At 44.2% G+C, this 20,960-nt stretch overlaps 1 protein-coding gene across 1 annotated transcript in view; it reads right to left on the reverse strand.

The window, feature by feature from the left end:
- Positions 1 to 20,960, reverse strand: part of ERGIC1 (endoplasmic reticulum-golgi intermediate compartment 1) — a 104,734-nt gene that overhangs the window by 51,705 nt on the left and 32,069 nt on the right. Inside the window, exon 3 of the mRNA XM_038414679.2 lies at positions 2,894 to 2,966. Within this exon, the coding sequence (XP_038270607.1) occupies positions 2,894 to 2,966 (73 nt within the window). The remainder of the gene's footprint in view (positions 1 to 2,893; positions 2,967 to 20,960) is intronic.

Below are 20,960 nucleotides of genomic sequence, written 5' to 3' on the forward strand. Positions count from 1 at the left end.
TGTGGCAAATCTGTCCTTAGGCAAGTATGCTCTGGCGGTGAAGGAATACAGAGTGGCCCCAATGAAGTTTATGTATTGAGTGGCTGTGAGGGTAGACTCTTCTGTGTTAAGGCAGAGGCCCACTAAGTACAACAGAGGCAGGGCTTTGCTGGTTGCTGTCTGTGCCTTGAGAAATGAGCAACCTTTCAGGTGGCAATCCTCCAGGTAGGGAAATACAGTTATTCCCATCTGGCAAAGATAGACTGTGACAGCCAGTAGGACCTTGATGAAGACCCTTGGTGCAGTGAAAAGGCTGAAGGGTATGACGCAATACAGGTAGTGGTCTCTGCCTACCACAAAATGTAGGAATTGTCCGGGTGAGGGATGCATGACGTTAAGTGTCCTGAAGGTTGAATACGACAAACCAGAGAGGGAGTTGTTGCAGTAGGGTTGCCATTCTGAATTGCTGAGCATGGATGACGGTTTTCAAAGTCCTGAGGTCCACAACTGGTGTCTAGCCTCCATTTTTCATAGGGCCCTGATACCGAAAATAAAACCCTTTCCCAACGAAGTCCAGTGGAACAGGTTCTATCAGATCCAGTATTAGGAGGTCTGATACCTCCTGCCCCAAGAGATCCTCATGAGAAGGGTCCCTGAAGTGGGACGGGGATGAGTGGGAGGGCAGTAAAGAGATGAACTGGATGGCACAGCCTGTAGAAATCACCTCCAGGACTTATCTGTCTGAGGTGACAAGCTTCCAGGGAGGTAGAAAATGGGGAAGTTGATCCCTATAAAGATGGAGGAGTGCAGCACAGGATCTGGAATAGGAGGCAGTTTGTGATCCTCAACCAGTGCATCAAAGTGGATGATTTGAGGGTATCGCTGACTGGGAGGTGATGGCTATGGAGGGCACTTTTTTTAGTGAATCTACAATTCTTCCAGGGGATCTTAGCCAGTCTCATGGGCTGGTAGTGGACTGGACAAGACCATTTAGCTATCGGCAATCTGCTGTATTTTCTCTTTGTTTCAGATGTATAGATGCCCAGGGATTGTAGTGTCGCCTGGGGATCTTTGAGAGAATGAAGGGACTCATCTGTGGTGTCACTAAACAACTTGGGCCCTTGAAAGGAATGTCCGAAACTGTATTTGTACCTCTCAGGAGAGGCCAGAGGACTGCAGCCAGGAAGCTCGGGACATGAGTACTGTCACAGCCATGGAACGTGCAGCTGCGTCGGCAGCACTGAGCGAGCCCTGGAGAGATGCCTTGGCAACTGTCTAGCCTTCTGCAATGAAGGCCTGAAATTGCTCTCTCTGATCCTGAAGCAGGTGTTCAATAAAAAGTGAGAACTTAAAATAGTGTGTGAAATCACACTTTGTCATTGGGGCTTGGTAATTGATTACTATTAACCGCAAAGAGTCCCAGGAATAGCTCTTGCGGCTCAGAAGATGTAGACATTTTGGCTCTTTGTGCAATGGTGTTCAATGGAACAGATGTCGCCTGTTTTGTTTGTCAATGGCCTCAACAACTAGAGAGTTGGGTGTTGGGTGGGAGAAAAAGTACTCTGAGCCTCTGGGTGTAATATAATATTTTGTTGACCCATTTGCACATAGGCAGGATAATAGCTGGAGTTTGCTGGGCTGGGGCCAGCAGAGCATCATTGATAGGCAAGGCAGTCTTGCCCTGAGGAGACATAGGAAGGCTGTCAAAGAAGGAATGTTGGGGCTCCCATATTTCCTCCAACAGAATTAGTAGAGCATTTGCTACACGTTTCATAGGTTCTTGAAAGGCCTTGAAATCATCAAGATAAGATGGTGAAGGAGGCATGATAGCCTCGTCTGGTGAGGAGGTGGTTTTCCTTCCTCCTCACCAGTGGAGCTGGTTCTTGCTTCTCTGTGAGATGTGCCTGTGGGGCACGACAATTTCAGCTAGGCTTGGGAGTCCCTATGTTTAGGAAAGACTGAGCCTGGTGCCAATGTCAGTGCTGCTTTACGTGGCTTCCTAGCTGGTGCCATGGGGTCAGTACTGGAAGGAACGGGAGCCTCAGCGGTACCCACATTGGGACACAAAGTCTCCTGAGGCCCAGATCAAGGGTGACTTTCCCCTTCTCTTATCTCATTTCAGAAAATTGGGATCCTTTTAATGTGAGGGTGTGGATGGTACTCTAGGACCCCCAGGGTCTTTGCTTACTACCAGAGCAGAGGCAGTCAGTGGATCCAATTTGCAGAGTCTAAGTCACTCCCCTGTATGTCTCGGGAGCACTCCATCAACAGGAGTTTCAGCCTGTGCTCCCTCAATTTCTTAGATCTGCTCTGAAATGTTGAGCAGTTCTTACATTTGGAAGGGATGCAAGTCTCTCCCAGATAGTGGAAGCAACATGAATGTCCATGGCAGGTCTGCAGGGTTTGAAGCCCAGGATCTTAGCCATAACCCATACTCAAGGCCAGCAGATTAAGGCCTGAGGGGAAAAAAAAAAAAAAAAAAAAACAAAGGCACAGATTGGGCAAAGAAAGAAGGGAAGGGGGAACCCCCCCAAAATGTACAAACTGTGTTAAATAACAGAAAAAATAGTTAAAATAATTAAAGTAAAGGAAAATACTAGAGAATAAGAAAAAATAAGCAAGAAGCGTAGCAAGCCGCATGGCTAGCTAATGAACACAGTGACACTCCACCTCAAGCTACAGGTGGTTGATAAGGTGCTAGAGTGGCGGTGGGTCCGCCCCAACCTATATGCTCTCATACACAAGCCGTCTAGGGTGCAGGCATGGACTCATGGTTCTGCTGATGAAAATCTGTGATCAAGAGTGCCTGGGTACATCCTGGTGCAGAGCACCCATTGGGACACTACCCAATGAAGAATCACATGGGAAAGAAAAAAAAACCCTATAAAACAAACTTTCAATAGCTTTTACTTACATTTCAGTGGCTATGAATCCGGTGAGCTCAGACAGGAAAAGAAACAGTATGAAGAGACAGCAGCAGACAGAAACTGGAAGAGATAGGTGTGGGGGAAGGATTAGTTTAAAAAACTTTCAAAAGATTTTGATTTGTTTTCATACACATGCTGGTTTGCCACTGGTTCCCCCACCCCCCCATTACTCTGCCCCTAGGCATAGCTGGGAGCTACCACCCTGTTCAGGGGCAGCAATTCAGGTTATGTCAGCAGAATATGATGGCATCAGTGGGAAACATGGTCTGGAATCTTAGCTCTGAATCAGAATGTAAGCTCCTGATCAGTGCCTATGTTCTGAGGGCAAGTTCCAGCCTTAAGTGTAAGATCCACCTCCCACCCAACTTTGACTCCCGTTTTTAACATCCTACAGCCTCCACTGCTGGCAGCCAACCCTCCCTTCAGAAAGATTGCTCCATTATATGCCTTCTTCAAAGCACTTGCCAATAACAATAGGGCAAGAGGATCTCCTGCGGGGCATCTGGAAGGAATCATCCTCTCCCAACAATATTATAGCACTACACACTATCAAGTCACTGTCAAAGGCTGGTTCATAGATCAGATGAGTTGATGGTCTGAGACTGTGGGATATGGAGATAACAGACAGTGCATCAGCTCTACAACGAGGGAAGATTCCCAGTAATCCAGAGAACAAGAGGCCTACAGTGACTCTGACAGCAGGTCTCTCAACAGACCAGTGGTGTACATTTTCTCTCTAATCCAACTAACCTAGCATGTATTCAGTCCAGACGATATCTCATGGGGAGCCAAAAGAAGCAACCCTTCCTCTGTAGTTTGTGTATTAACAACTATTCCTTACCAGACACTGCTCAGCCCATTGTGCAAGCAGTCAGCCTCATGTGATAGTTACAGAGCCACTAACCCACAGTGGGGGGGATGGGAGGAAAAGAGACTCAGGAGGGTAAGAGAGACTGTAAGTGCTTAGGGAGTAGTAGGGGAGCAGAAAGGAGACACAGTGATGTGGCAACCACTGTCCGGACCTGGCTGGGATTTACATTTGTATTAAACAAACATTCCCCACATTCCGGCTCCAGAGTGAATCACCACAAAGGAGTAGTTCAGGAAATGGCATGTAATCACAGAGGAACAATGAGAGCATTATGACCCCAACTCACACTCCCTCAGTCCCAGGGAGCAACACTAGTGTCCTACCAGCGTCCTACCAGGGTCCCAATGACTGGGCATTCCATGGTAATGACCTGACCATCTCACCTCAAAAACACAACCACTGAACCATGTAGGGTGACCCTTCTCCCTCAACTTTATTCCACTTGGCTGATACAGCCTCAATTTCATCTCCATTCCCTCAGGGGACTCCCAGAATGGTTATGAGGAGGGAAGGTCCAAGACATTGCTGTCCAAGACTGAGGCGAAGTTTGGAGGCAAGGAGAGGAAGAAGGAGATAGTTGAGACAAAACACCAAGATGGAGCCTAGATGTCTCAAAGCTTTCTGCCTCGTCCTTCCAATCCATCAGCCCTATAACTCCGTGGAAAGGCAAATTCCTGCCTTGCTTCCCCCTTCCTCAGCAGTGTCATCTCAGAGCTCGCTCACTCTCTAGCAGGCGGAATGATTAACAGAGACATCAAAAGCCATTAAATGGGTCATTCTTTAAACAGGAAAAAGAAAGAGGAAAGGAAAACTAAGCCTGAGAATAGTAGGAAGATGGGGAAGGGAGGAGAGACTTTAAGGGAAACCTTCACAGAGGCACACACACAGTTCCTTCCATCTCTGTGCCTTTGGCAGGGAGAAGAATTCAACATTCCACTGCTACCCCAGGAAGCCTCTGGCCTAGTGCACAACAATGCATTGTTTCACAACACTGGTGCACAACAATGGGTGTGAGGAGGGGAAGCTTTTACCTAGAACACTGAGGCAAATTCCTAGGAGGAGAAGTACTGGGAAACCTTTGTTCATACCTAACTGAACCAGCATAAACTGGTTGGTCAGGATGCTTCTTATTCATAAGCAATCAAACAGCAGGGAGGGTCAGGTCAGTGATAGGTCCACAAGTCCTTGGCAGTATACACATGAAGTCTCTCTTGTACATACTGCATAGAGCACATCAGTCAGAATTTTAAACAAATAAACCCTTTGCACTGAAATCACAATGAGAGACTGATAAGATCACCTGCCACTTACATGACTCTCTTCCCTCAACTCCCTTCACATGCTTCCTCTTCTCTTCCACATCCCATTCAAGAGTCATCTTCCTGTAAAGGTCCTCCACAATACCATGCCAGGCTCTCTCTCTGCTCTCATTCCATCTTACTCAAACCCTGAGCTGCTCTCTGCAACACTCCATTTTTTGTAGGTTTCTTTCACTTCCATCTTCACATCATCTTCCATACCATTATCTTTGGAACATTTTACCTTCCCCCTTCCAGATACACCAAACATCTGCTCCTCCACTGAAGATTTGCAACACTAAACTTAACAAATAAAGTAGAGGTAAATTGTACTGGCCATAATTAGTGAGTTTGGGTGCCCAGTCTGAGCTACCTTGCAGAGGCTTGATTTTTAGAGAACAAGGGCTCAGCACTTTCTGAAAAAATCACGCAGTTTCTGAAAAATCACGCAGCTGAAGTTGTGCACCCAAAAATAACTAAGTCACTTCTGAAAATTTGGGCTACTATATAATTACATACAAACATGCATGCTGTTTGGAAATGGGAACTTCATCTGAACACCCTGTGTACTGGAACTGTATTGTCTGTCTAATTTATAACAGAAGCCTTTCAGGCACAGAACATAAATTCCTCTATACTTACAGAATACCAAGCACATAGAATACTCCCATAATGAAGGCTTGCACAATTTACTTCAGTCAGTTATTTAACAAGGGAATCCTTTATCTGCCTCTACATGAATGCGCAATTCCCTAGGTCACACATTTGTTATACTTGGAATAGTAGTTAAAAGACTAGAGGCAGATTAAGAAGATAGCTGCTTTATTACAACGGTTAATTCAATTGTGGGAGCATGTGTACTGCAGTGTTCCCCCAGAGCTGTCAAGAACCAGCTCTGACCTGTTGTCATAGAACTCCACCTACAAAACTCCAAATATATTAAAGTTTAAAAGCATTACTAGCATTGCAACATGCTGCTATTGGCTGACTAGAAAACTTAAGTAGAGCTGAGTGAGAAACCGTTTTCCCCTTCGTAAAAGTTTGAGGAGTTTGTTTGTTTTTTAAATTTCCATATTCAATTGAGATGAAAAGTCAAAGTCTCAAATGTTCACAAACCAAAAATGCAAAACAAAATTGGTTCAGGTCAAAATGTTTAGGTTTTGATTATTCTTTTACTCTACTTCGCTTAATTTTTAAAACAAAAATTGTTTCAAAACAGAAAACTAATCTTTCATTTAGAAAATGTCAAGACAGACATTGATTATTTCTAAACTTTTTTTCAAAAGCTTTCGATCAAGAAATTAGTTGAAACCAACCCTTTCCTCATGAGAAGTTTGGGTTTAGACAAACTGTCATTTTTCAACTAAAAAACTTTGTCAAAAAATTCCTGACCAGCTCTAATCTGAAGGACAGGATGCTTGCTAAGCAAATTTTCAGGACTGCCTTCTTCAAGCTAACTTGATGCAACAAGTACCTCCATCTATGCACCCCAGCCCCTTTTTTCCATCCCCTTTAAAAAAATAAAATAAAAAGATGAAATTCAAAGCAAAAGCAGATTAATGCTTAATTAATGAATTCATATTGAGAACACAGATGCTGGTCTATATTATGGCATACACCAACAGCAGGTATATGTACAATTGTACAAACTGCTAGGAAGCGCAAGGAAGGGTCAAGTCCCAGTGGCCATGTGAGTCATAACCGATATTTCCTGATGTGTATTAAAACTCCAGCCTCCACACAGTATTGCTGTAGAACATTATCCAGTGTGTCCAACATGTACACGTAAGTTATGCATCCATACCGACTGCTAAATCATGGGATTGGCAGAGCTGCAGACCCCTATTATGTCAGGCAGCTCATGCCTATCCAGATACCAACTGCCAGATTGCCCAGGCACATGCTGCTGCTGCAGCCCACATACCCAAACATGGCCACTTTGTCACAGTGATACTTAGGGCTGCTGAAATGGCTGTTTCAGCACCACAGACACTGCAACAGAGGGAGGGAGACAATGTTGACACAGGGACTTAATGGAGTGGTACATGTACTGTTCAGTGGTTTGGAGGATGGAAAGTGGAAAAAAAAAGAAAAAAAGGACTATTCAATGAAGGAGATTTTAACAGAGGTATAATATGGGGGCCTGAAACTAATCACCTCCAGAAACTCTATGCATTGATAAAGGAGGCAGTGGGCATTTAGGTTTTTCCAGCCCTCATCTCACCATATCTTAGTGGATTGCTCTAGTTCCTCCAGTCCTAATGAAATTTAGATTTATATTAATGATTGTTTTTACCTGCAGTAGGAATGATTGCATTGTGAATCTCAGACACCTCTGTTTTGTACCATACCCATTAACTCCCTTGTGATTGCAAAGCTGTGCGTGTCAGATTATACCTCTCCCCAATATTGGGCTTCTAGCAGTTAGTGACTGGCACTGCCCTGCAGGAGTACGGGTGTGATTCCCAGTCGTTGTCAAGGACCTATCCCTTATTTGTGAGACAGCAGGGATAGAGTAGTAAGCTTTAACACGGTGCACAAATCAGGGGACTGCTGTTCAATGCTATGTCCTACTTCTACTCAGAGATTTCTAACATATGTCAAGGATCAGCTGGTTCTAGTTAAAGAAGGAAATGGATGAAAAGTTGAAACTGAATGGTCTTATCTGTTTCTGGAAGGGAATATTTGAATGAATGAGAGCTCTTTGGCTAACACTGCTAGAGCAACCAGTGCTTTGGTACTATAGACCCCAAACAAACTGGTCCACCTCTGCCCCAGTATTTGAGGTGGTGCTTTAAATGTTTCTTCCTCCCGCTTAATTGCAGGTCCTCATTGCACTTCACCTCCAACTTCTAAGTCACCCCAATTCAGAGCAGGCAGAGCAGCCTCTCAGCAGAAGTTTTCCACTTCTGAGAAGCCTGAGACTCCGCTGAAGTAGTGACGGCTAAGCATATCTGACACTGGTACTATTCAGGGGATCTACAGCTACATCAGCTGTCATTGGAATCTTGCTGGACTCTGGGTGCTGTCTTCTCCTCAGTGGGACTCAAGCAGGCTTCACCAACAGCAGCACTGTGGTGGTGGTGGTTTTCGTCAGAGTACTCCCTTGCTACAGGCAGCTGCTTACTGTTCATGTACTGCTTGAGGAAGGAGATATCTGAGGAGGTCGTCAAACCCTCCCTCTAGACCACTGCCAGAAGTGCCTAGTCCACAGAGAATCAACAAAAGGCAGACAGATACCAAAGAAACCCATCAGCTGGCTCCTGAGCATCCCCTGTGTTTTAACGTGCCCCTGCCCATCGTATCAAGATATGCTACCCACACTCCCATCAGACAGGGATGGACTTCAGCGCTTCCCATCTCGGATGCTTCTGTCTCCCAGAACCTGATCAGCTCAACAGTCCCTAGTGCAGGCAGTACTGAGACGCCAAACCTTCCAGTAAGCTGCCATGGTGAGAAGCAGCATTTTACAACCCAGAAGTGACTGTGGGAGTCTGGCTGACAAACATGCTTCTATTCCAGAAAGCTTCAGTACCATGCGAATTCGCTTCCAGAGGCAACGCTGGACCAGTGCCTATGCAGCAGTTATATGGAAAGTGTAGGACTGTAAGCAATCAGCTACTACAAACTGTTTTAGAACTTCAAGCAATTTGGATGCTCAGAGATGCAACCATAGTCATTTAATCTATTCTAGTACCATAGTCATTTCATTTATTCTAGTGCCCTGGTAAAAATTCTTTATGGGGAATGAATTCCCCCCCACACACACACAATTCCTTAAATAAGGTTATTACAACCCAAATCCCATAAAATATTTATCACAAAATCCTACTGTCCTGACAGGCTTCAAACTGGTACATTATACCCTAAGTAGGGCAGTTGACTTGTCTCACTTGTGACTTCCATAAAAAGCCTGCAAAGCTTACAGATGCTGGATTTACAATCAAGAGTCACAGGCTGGGTCAGACAGGCAGCCCATTGAGAAGGCTGTATACAGAGATCGCCACACACAGAGGTGCCAGCTGGTTTTGCATGTAGACCATCTGATTGGTGTAAGCTTCCCAATTCCCTCTACACTGGGAGGGTGACAGACAGGAGATGTGAAGTGGTTAGAGAGGAACCTGTCAAGGGAAAGGGAGGCTTGATAAGCCAGGTACAGGGCGAAATGAGTCAGTTAATCATTTTAGGTTTCAGCCGTGTTAGTCTGTATTCGCAAAAAGAAAAGGAGTACTTGTGGCACCTTAGAGACTAACAAATTTATTGGAGCATAAGCTTTTGTGAACTACAGCTCACTTCATCGGATGCATTCAGTGGAAAATACAGTGGGGAGATTTATATACATAGAGAACATGAAACAATGGGTGTTACCGTACACACTGTAACCAAAGTGATCACTTAGGTGAGCTATTACCAGCAGGAGAGCGGGGGCGAGACTTTTGTAGTGATAATCAAGGTTGGCCATTTCCAGCAGTTGACAAGAACATCTGAGGAACAGTGTGGGGTGGGGGTGGAGGAGGGGGCGATAAACATGGGGAAATAGTTTTACTTTGTATAATGACCCATCCACTCCCAGTCTCTATTCAAGCCTAAGTTAATTGTATCCAGTTTGCAAATTAATTCCAATTCAGCAGTCTCTTGTTGGAGTCTGTTTTTGAAGTTTTTTTTGTTGAAGTATTGCCACTTTTAGGTCTCTAATCGAGTGACCAGAGAGATTGAAGTGTTCTCCGACTGGTTTTTGAATGTTATAATTCTTGACGTCCGATTTGTGTCCATTTATTCTTTAATGTAGAGACTGTCCAGTTTGACCAATGTACATGGCAGAGCGGCATTGCTGGCAAGATGGCATATATCACATTGGTAGATACGCAGGTGAACGAGCCTCTGATAGTGTGGCTGATGTGATTAGGTCCTATGATGGTGTCCCCTGAATAGATATGTGGACAGAGTTGGCAATGGGCTTTGTTGCAAGGATAGGTTCCTGGGTTAGTGGTTCTGTTGTGTGGTTGCTGGTGAGTATTTGCTTCAGGTTGGGGGGCTGTCTGTAAACAAGGACTGGCCTGTGTCCCAAGATCTGCGAGAGTGATGGGTCGTCCTTCAGGATAAGTTGTAGATCCTTGATGATGTGTTGGAGAGGTTTTAGTTGTGGGCTGAAGGTGATGGCTAGTGGTGTTCTGTTATTTTCTTTGTTGGGCCTGTCCTGTAGTAGGTGACTTCTGGGTATTCTTCTGGCTCTGCCAATCTGTTTCTTCACTTCCGCAGGTGGGTACTGTAGTTGTAAGAATGCATGATAGAGATCTTGTAGGTGTTTGTCTCTGTCTGAAGGGTTGGAGCAAAAGCGGTTGTATCGTAGAGCTTGGCTGTAGATGATGGATCGTGTGGTGTGGTCTGGAAAACTGGAGGCATGTAGGTAGGAATAGCAGTCAGTAGATTTCCGGTATAGGGTGGTGTTTATGTGACCATCGCTTATTAGCACCGTAGTGTCCAGGAAGTGGATCTCTTGTGTGGACTGGTCCAGGCTGAGGTTGATGGTGGGATGGAAATTGTTGAAATCTTGGTGGAATTCCTCAAGGGCTTCTTTTCCATGTGAGGTCCAGATGATGAAGATGTCATCAATGTAGCGCAAGGAGAGTAGGGGCATTAGGGGACGAGAGCTGAAGAAGCGTTGTTCTAAGTCAGCCATAAAAATGTTGGCATAGTGTGGGGCCATGTGGGTACCCATAGCAGTGCCGCTGACTTGAAAGTATACATTGTCCCCAAATGTGAAACAGTTATGGGTGAGGACAAAGTCACAAAGTTCAGCCACCAGGTTTGCCAATGACATTATCGGGGATACTGTTCCTGACGGCTTGTAGTCCATCTTTATATGGAATGTTAGTGTAGAGGACTTCTACATCCATAGTGGCCAGGATGGTGTTTTCAGGAAGATCACCGATGGATTGTAGTTTCCTCAGGAAGTCAGTGGTGTCTCGAAGATAGCTAGGAGTGCTGGTAGCATAGGGCCTGAGGAGGGAGTCTACATAGCCAGACAATCATAGAATCATAGACTTCAAGGTCAGAAGGGACCACCATAATCATCTAGTCTGACCTCTTGCTCAACGCAGGTCATGGAATCTCACCCACCAACTCCTGTAACAAACCCCTAACTTATGTCTGAGCTACTGAAGTCCTCAAATCATGGTCTAAAGACCTCAAGGTGCAGAGAATCCTTCAGCAAGTGACCCATGCCCCACGCTGCAGAGGAAGGCGAAAAACCCCCAGGGCCTCTGCCAATCTGCCCTGGGGGAAAATTCCTTCCCGACCCCAAATATGGCAGTACAGCCAAACCCCAAGCACGTGGGCAAGACCCACCAGCCAGACACCCATGAAAGAATTCTCTGTAGTAACTCAGATCCCACTCCATCCAACATCCATCACAGGTCATTGGGCATATCTACCACTAGTAGTCAAAGATCAATTAATTGCCAAAATTAGGCTATCCCATCATATCATCTTCTCCATAAACTTATCAAGCTTTGTCCTGAAGCCAGACATGTCATTTGCCCCCACTGCCTCCCCTGGAAGGCTGCTCCAGAACTTCACTCCTCTGATGGTTAGAAACCTTTGTCTAATTTCAAGTCTAAACTTCCCGATGGCCAGTTTATATCCATTTGTTCTTGTGTCCACATTGGTACTGAGCTTAAATAATTCTTCTCCCTCCATGGTATTTATTCCTCTGATATATTTATAGATAGCAATCATATCTCCCCTCACAGTCGGCTCATAGTGATCGTGTGATTGACCAATACTCCCTGCTGTCACCCCCCACTGTTCCTTAGACGTTCTTGTCAACTGCTGGAAATGGCCCACCTTGATTATCACTACAAAAGTCTCCCCCCGCTCTCCTGCTGGTAATAGCTCACCTAAGTGATCACTCTGGTTACAGTGTGTATGGTAAAACCCATTGTTTCATATTCTCTATGTATATAAATCTCCCCACTGTATTTTCAACGGAATGCATCCGATGAAGTGAGCTGTAGCTCACGAAAGCTTATGCTCCAATAAATTTGTTACTCTCTAAGGTGCCACAAGTACTCCTTTTCTTTTTAATCATTTTAGTAAGATTCCCAGCCTCCAAAGTTTTCCATGACAAACTTACTGCACTAATCAAATGTCACAGATCAGAGAGGGGCACACTACCCCAGCTCTAAAAGAGTTTTTTAAAAGCTCCTTTTCAGGTGATAGGGAGACAACTGCATTTCAGGACAAGCTCCCAAATGGAATCAAGACGAGGTGTGGAATGGTCACTCCCCAAATGGAAGGGAAATTTTGCGGTCTAAACACACTCTAAGAGTCCCTTCCTAACAACAGATCTTAGGGGCCTCCAAACTTATCAACCAGTTCATGCAGACCTTATGTTTGTGCTTGGGGGGCAGGGTGGGGGAATGGCTGTGCCAGCACAGTAGTTTGCGTATTCTGAATAATCTTAGCAGCTGCACCATGACTACAGGAGAGCAGGGTCAATGCTGGAGTAATTCAGTGTTTGGAAGAGCCAGAGAGACATGGACCCTCTGAAGAGAAATGGTTCACTGACACCAAATGTTTGGTAAAACATTTCATCCCGTTCTTTAGTCAGGAGTCTCCATGGCTCACACAGCCCTTCACTTCACATCCTTCTGATTCATGGTTACTGATTCAGTTCTATTCAGCCCCTCTCGCCACCAAGGGATATGACATCACTTGTGTCAGCAACGAATACAACCAATCTCAGAGGGTGAGTGAATGGGGCACAACTACGTGATCAAAGGGAGTCAGTGTGGAACGGAACAGGAAAGCTGCATTAGGCATCTAATTACCAATTTGGCAGGATCAACTAGATGTGTATTTACCACTCCACGCAGAGCACTCAGTGATAATGATGGTGTGAAATTGCATTACTCAGCCAATCTGAAAAGGAGGAAGGAAGAAGAAAGGCCCAAGGCAAAAAATTTACATCAACCAAAAACTATGCACAGATACATGGGCTGGGGAGTGGATTGTTATAGGTAGGGCCCTACCAAATTCATGGTCTATTTTTGGTCAACTTCACGGTCGTAGGATTTTTAATACTGTGTATTTCATGATTTCAGATATTTAAATCTGAAATTTCATGGTGTTGTAATTGTAGCGGTCCTGACCCAAAAGGGAGTTGGGGGTGGGGGCCAAGGTTATTGTAGGGGAGATTGCAGGTCTGCTACCCTTACTTCTGTGCTACTGCTAGAGGCAGCACTGCCATTAAAGCTGGGTGGCTGGAGGGCCACAGCTGCTGGCCAGGAGCCCAGCTCTGAAGGCAGAGCTGCCATCAGCAGCAGCGCAGAAGTAAGGGTGGCATGGTATGGTACTGCCACCCTTACTTCTGCACTGCTGCCTTCAGAGCTGGGCCCTTGGTCAGCAGCCATCACTCTCTCTGGCCACCCATATCTGAAGGCAGCAGCAGAGAAGTAAGGGTGGCCCTACTGCAATCCCCCTAAAGTAACTTTGCCACCCCCCTGCAACTCTCTTTTGGGTCAGGACTCCCAATTTGAGAAACGCTGGTCTCCCCCCTGAAATCTGATCTTTTGTGTACTTTTACACTATACTACACAGATTTCAGGGGGGGAGACCAGCGTTTCTCAAATTGGGGGTCCTGACCCAAAAGAGAGTTGCAGGGGGGTGGTATTTTAGGGGGATTGCGGTATGGCCCCCTTATTTCTCTGCTGCTGCCAGATTTCACATCCACGACACATTTTACATGGCCATGAATTTGGAAGGACTCTAGTTATAGGCAATTTATGGCAAGGTGAAAAATCAAGACAAAAAAATTGCAGAAAAGAAGTCATGTTGGGCTCTCTTCTCCCCGCCAGCCCTATCTCCAATCCCACAGGAATCCCATCTTTATTGCCACCCCACCACTCCAGCTCTCTCCCGACTGATGATAACAGTGATTATCATAGAATCATAGACTTTAAGGTCAGAAGGGACCATTATGATCGTCTAGTCTCACCTCCTGCACAACGCAGGCCAAGGAATCTCACCCACTAACTCCTATAACAAACCCCTAACCTATGTCTGAGCTACTGAAGTCCTCAAATCATGCTTTAAAGACTTCAAGGTGCAGAGAATCTTCCAGCAAGTGACCAGTGCCCCACGCTGCAGAGGAAGGCGAAAAACCCCCAGGGCCTCTGCCAATCTGCCCTGGGGGAAAATTCCTTCCCGACCCCAAATATGGCGATCAGCTAAACTCTGAGCATGTGGGCAAGACTCACCAACCAGACACCCAGGAAAGAATTCTCTGTAGTAACTCAGATCCCATCCCATCTAACATCCTATCACAGGCCATTGGGCATATCTACCACTAGAAGTCAAAGATCAATTAATTGCCAAAATTAGGCAATCCCATCACATCATCTCCTCCATAAACTTATCAAGCTTTGTCTTGAAGCCAGATAAGTCTTTTGCCCCCACTGCTTCCCTTGGAAGGCTGTTCCAGAACTTCACTTCTCTGATGGTTAGAAACCTTCATCTAATTTCAAGTCTAAACTTCCTGATGGCCTCAGTTTATATCCATTTGTTCTTGTGTCCACATTGGTATTGAGCTTAAATAATTCTTCTCCCTCTGTAGTATTTATCCCTCCGATATATTTATAGAGAGCAATCATATCCCCTCTAAGCCTTCTTTTGGTTAGGCTAAACAAGCCAAGCTCTTTGAGTTTCCTTTCATAAGACAGGTTTCCAATCCTCGGATCATCCTAGTAGCCCTTCTCTGTACCTGCTCCAGTTTGACTTCATCCTTCTTAAACATGGGAGACCAGAACTGCACACAATATTCCAGATGAGGTCTCACCAGTGCCTTGTATAACGGTACTAACACCTCCTGTCATGTCTACTGGAAATACCTCGCCTGATGCATCCCAAGACCACATTAGCTTTTTTCACAGCTATATCACATAGGATGACTGTGAGCCGCCAGTGATCAACCAATACCCCAAGGTCCTTCTCCTCCTCTGTTACTTCCAAGTAATGTATCCCCAGTTTATAACAAGCAATTCTTGTTATTAATCCCTAAATGCATGACCTTGCACTTTTCACTATTAAATTTCATCCCATTACTATTAATCCAGTTTACAAGGTCATCCAGATCTTCCTGTATGATATCCCGGTCCTTCTCTGTATTGGCAATACCTCCCAGCTTTGTGTCATCCGCAAACTTTATTAGCACATTTTCGCTTTTTGTGCCAAGATCAGTAATAAAAAGATTAAATAAGATTGGTCCCAAAACTGATCCCTGAGGAACTCTACTAGTAACCTCCTTCCAGTCTGACAGTTCACCTTTCAGTGTGACCCACTGTAGTCTCCCCTTTAACCAGTTCCTTATCCACCTTTCAATTTTCATATTGACCCCCATCTTTTCCAATTTAGCTAATAATTCTCCATGTGGAACCGTATCAAATGCCTTATTGAAATATAGGTAAATTAGATCCACGGCGTTCCCTTTGTCTAAAAAATCTTATACCTTCTCAAAGAAGGAGATCAGGTTGGTTTGACACAATTTACCTTTTGTAAAGCTATGTTGTATTTTGTCCCAATTATCACTGACCTCAATGTCCTTAACTACTTTCTCCTTCAACATTTTTTCCAAGACCTTGCATACTACAGATGTCAAACTAACAGGCCTGTAGTTACCCAGATCCCTTTTTTTACCTTTCTTAAAAATAGGAACTATGTTAGCAATTCTCCAGTCATACGATACAACCCCCGAGTTTACAGACTGATTAAAAACTCTTGCTAACAGGCTTGTAATTTCATGTGCCAGTTCCTTTAATATTCTTGGATAAAGATTATCCGGGCCCCCCGATTTAGTCCCATTAAGTTGTTCGAGTTTGGCTTCTACCTCAGATGTGGCAATATCTACCCCCATATCCTCATTCCCATTTGTCATCCTACCATTATCCTAAGCTCCTCGTTAGCCTTGTTAAAGACTGAAACAAAATATTTGTTTAGATATTGGGCCATGCCTAAATTATCCTTAACCTCCATCCTCAGTGTTAAGCGGTCCCACTTCTTTTTTCTTTGTTTTCTTCTTATTTATATGGCTATAGATCTTTTACTATTGCTTTTAAATTCTCTTTGAAAGGTCCAACTCTACATGGCTTTTGGCCTCTCTCACTTTATCCCTACATGTTCTTACCTCAGTAAGGTAGCTTTCCTTGCTAATCCCTCCCTTCTGCTTTTTCTTAATCACCTCTCCGAGATGCTTGCTCAACCAGCTTGGTCTACAACTCCTGCCTATGAATTTTTTCCCCTTTCTTGGGATGCAGGCTTCTAATAGTTTCTGCAACTTTGACTTGAAGTAATTCCAGGCCTTCTCCGCCTTTAGATCCACAAGTTTTCAGTCAATCCACTTCTCTAACTAATTTCCTTAATTTTTTAAAGTTAGTCTTTTGGAAATCAAAAACCCTAATCACAGATTTATTTTTGTTAATTTTCCGTTCAGTTTGAACCGAGTTAGCTCATGATCACTCAAACCAAGGTTGTTCCCTACAATCATTTCCACTATGAGGTCCTCACTGCTCACCAAAACCAAATCTCAAATGGCATCCCCTCTTGTCGGTTCAGCAAATATTTGGTGAAGGAATCCATCAGCTATCGTATCCAGGAAAATCTGAGCCCAATTATTATTACTAGCACTTATCCTCCAGTATATATCTGGGAAGTTAAAGTTTCCCATGATCACACAATTCCCATTAGTATTTACTTCTTTAAAAACATTAAAGAGGTCTCTATCCATATCCACATCAGATCCTGGCAGTCTATAGCACACCCCAAGCACTATCCCAGGGCAGGCTCTAGTAGCTTTCTTCCCCAAAGTGATTTTTGCCCAGACAGACACTGTCTTATCCATTCCATCACTTCTTATTTCTTTACAGTCTACCTCATCATTGATATACAATGCTACTCCACCACCTTTGCCTTTATTTCCGTCTTTCCTAAACAGCACATACCCTTCAATATCCGTACTCCAGTCATGACTACTATTCCACCATGTTTCTGTTATCCCTGTAATATCTGCTTTCACTTCCTGCACCAGTAGCTCTATTTCCTCCATTTGTTACATAGGCTCCTCGCATTAGTATACAAACATCTTAATTTTTGTCATTTGGCTTCGCTCACATTCTTTACCTGATTGGGCAGAGACATTCTACCGCCAATATTACCTATTAGATTGGTATGTACACTGCCCTTCCGCCTTATGTCCATTGTCCTACTCACAGCTGTATCCTTTCTTACTTTGTTTTCTTCCCTCTCAAAGAGGATAACTGGCGTGGTGATTACCTGGACATCTCCCAACCATCTCCCCCGAATTCCTAGTTTAAAGCTCTCTTGATCAGTTGTGCCATCCTCCATCCTAGACGTCTATTTCCCTCCTTACTCAGGTGAAGTCCATCCTGAGAAAACAGTCCTCTGTCCTTGAATGCTTCCCAGTGGCCATACATTATTCATAGATTCATAGATACTAAGGTCAGAAGGGACCACTCTGATCATCTAGTCCGACCTCCTGCACAGCGCAGGCCACAGAATGTCACCCACCACTCCTATGAAAAACCTCACCCATGTCTGAGCTATTGAAGTCCTCAAATCATGGTTCAAAACTTCAAGGAGCAGAGAAGCCTCCCTCCAGTCAACCATGCCCCATGCTACAGAGGAAGGCGAAAAACCTCCAGGGCCTCTCCAATCTGCCCTGGGGGAAAATTCCTTCCCGACCCCAAATATGGCAATCAGCTAAACCCTGAGCATATGGGCAAGAATCACCAGCCAGATACCCAGGAAAGAATTTTCTATAGTAACTCAGATCCCATCCATCTAATATCCCATCTCAGGGGATTTGGCCTATTTACCCTGAATATTTAAAGATCAGTTACTTACCAAAATCCCATTATCCCATCATACCATCTCCTCCATAAACTTATCGAGTAGAATCTTAAAACCAGATAGATCTTTTGCCCCCACTGCTTCCCTTGGAAGGTTATTCCAAAACTTCACTCCTCTAATGGTTAAAAACCTTCGTCTGATTTCAAGTCTAAACTTCCTGGTGGCCAGTTTATACCCATTTGTTCTTGTGTCCACATTGGTGCTGAGCTTAAATAATTCCTCTCCCTCTCCTATATTTATCCCTCTGATATATTTATAGAGAGCAATCATATCTCCCCTCAACCTTCTTTTAGTTAGGCTAAACAAGCCAAGCTCCTTAAGTCTCCTTTCATTAGACAAGTTTTCCATTCCTCGGATCATCCTAGTAGCCCTTCTCTGTACCTGCTCCAGTTTGAATTCATCCTTTTTAAACAAGGGAGACCAGAACTGCACACAGTATTCTAGGTGAGGTCTCACCAGTGCCTTGTATAACGGTACTAAAACCTCCTTATCCCTACTGGAAATGCCTCTCGTGATGCATCCCAAAACCGCATTAGCTTTTTTCACAGCCATATCACATTGGCAGCTCATAGTCATCCTATGATCAACCAATACTCCAAGGTCCTTCTCCTCTTCCGTTACTTCTAATTGATGCGTCCCCAGCTTATAACTAAAATTCTTGTTATTAATCCCTAAATGCATAACCTTACACTTCTCACTATTAAATTTCATCCTATTACTATTACTCCAGTTTACAAGGTCATCCAGATCCTCCTGTATAATATCCCGATCCTTCTCCGAATTGGCAATACCTCCCAGCTTTGTATCATCTGCAAACTTTATTAGCACACTCCCACTTTTTGTGCCAAGGTCAGTAACAAAAAGATTAAATAAGATTGGTCCCAAAACCGATCCCTGAGGAACTCCACTGGTAACCTCCCTCCAACCTGACAGTTCGCCTTTCAGTAGGACCCGTTGCAGTCTCCCCTTTAACCAATTCCTTATCCACCTTCTGATGTTCATATTGTTCCCCATCTTCTCCAATTTAACTAATAATTCCCCATGTGGCATGGTATCAAATGCCTTACTGAAATCTAGGTAAATTAGATCCACTGCATTTCCTTTATCTAAAAAATCTGTTACTTTTTCAAAAAAGGAGATTAGGTTGGTTTGGCACGATCTACCTAGTATTATGAAATACTAAGGAAGGTTAGAGAGGCTACAAGAGCAGAAAGCAAAATAATAATAATGGGTGATTTCAACTGGCCTCTTATTGATTGGGTAAATGTCACCTCAGGGCATAATGGAGGGATAAAATTTCTAGATACCATAATGACTGCTTCATGGAACAACTAGTCCTGGAACCCACAAGGGGAGAGGCAATTCTTCATTTAGTCCTAAGTGGAGCACAGGATTTGGTCCAAGACGTGACTATGGCTGAACTGCTCGGTAATAATGACCATCATCTAATTAAATTTAACATCCTTGTAAGGGAGAAAATACCAAAGAGACCCAATACTAAAATCAGGAACGACATAAAAATGAGGCCACTTGTTAGATGGAAATTAAATGGAACTGTCACAAAGGTAAAATGCCTGCAAGCAGCATGGGAAATATTTAAAAAGACCATGACAAAGACTCAGACTAAATGCATACCTCAAATCAGAAAAGACAATAAGAGGACCAAAAGAATCCCACCCTGGCTAAACAGCAGAGTAATGAAGGCTATTAGAGGCAAAAAAGCATCCTTTAAAATTTGGAAGTCAAATCCTAGATGCACAAACTCAGGCAGGTAAAATGTAAAAGTACAGTAAGACAGGCCAAGAAGGACTTTGAAAAGCAACTTGTTTAAGATGCAAAATCTAGTAGTAAGGGTTTTTATTTTTATTTTTTAAAGTATATCAGAAACAGAAAGCCTGACAAACAGGCAGTGGAGCCACTAAACAACCAAGGTGTTAAAAGAGCACTCAAGGGAGACAAGGCCATTGCAGAGAAGCTAAATGAGTTCTTTGTATTGATCTTCACTGCAGAGGATGTGCAGGAAGATTCCCACACAAGTGCTGTTGTTTTTGGGCGACAAATTTGCAGTATTGTCCCACATTGTAGGGGGCAAATTGATAGAAACTATAGTAAAGTACAGAATTTTCAGATAGATAAATAAATATGATTTGTTGGGGAAGAGTCAATATGGTTTTTGTAAAGGGGAGTCATGCCTCACCAATCTATTGAGGGAGTCCACAAGAATGTGGATAAAGCTGATCCAGTCGATATAGTATATCTGGATTTTCAGAATGCCTATGACAAGGTCCCTCATCAAAGGCTCTTAAGGAAATTAAGTAGTCATAGGATAACAGGGAAGATCCTCTCTGGACCAGTAAATGGTTAAAAGATAGGAAAGAAAGGGTAGAAATAAATGTTTTCACAATAGAGAGAGGTGTCTATACTGGAACCAGTGCTGTTCAACATATTCATTAATGATCCAGAAAAGGGATCAATTAATTAATGATCCAGAAGCGGCAATGTCTCCAGATTATATGAAATTATTTAAAATAGTGGAGGCCAAAGCTAGGGTTGCCAGGTATTCCTAGCAGCATCCAGTCAGCACAGCTGACTGGTGGCCGAAGTAACCTGCCTTCATCACTCTGGGATAGGAAGAGCAGCACCTGAAGCCACATGGAGGAGCTGCTCTCTGCTCAGCTGTTGACACCTGACAGAGAGCAGTGGCTGGCTTCCAGACCAGGCTCCAAGAGGTAGGTGCCATTGCGGGGGGTGGGGGGGGGAGACAATAGTCCCAGCCCATGCCCCTTGCTACGGAGACTGATCCCTCCCTGTCCCAGACCCTTGCTCTGGGGACCAACCCCCTGCTATGCCCCGATTGGGCAGGTAGGCAAGCTCCATGTCAGCAACACCCAGCCTGGCTCTGCAGGCAGCTGGTGAGTCCTGGGAGAGCGGATATTGGGGAAGAGAAGAGAGCAGGGAGTG

The sequence above is a fragment of the Dermochelys coriacea genome, chromosome 8 (genome assembly GCF_009764565.3).
Source record: "Dermochelys coriacea isolate rDerCor1 chromosome 8, rDerCor1.pri.v4, whole genome shotgun sequence".
NCBI classification, from domain to species: domain Eukaryota; kingdom Metazoa; phylum Chordata; order Testudines; family Dermochelyidae; genus Dermochelys; species Dermochelys coriacea.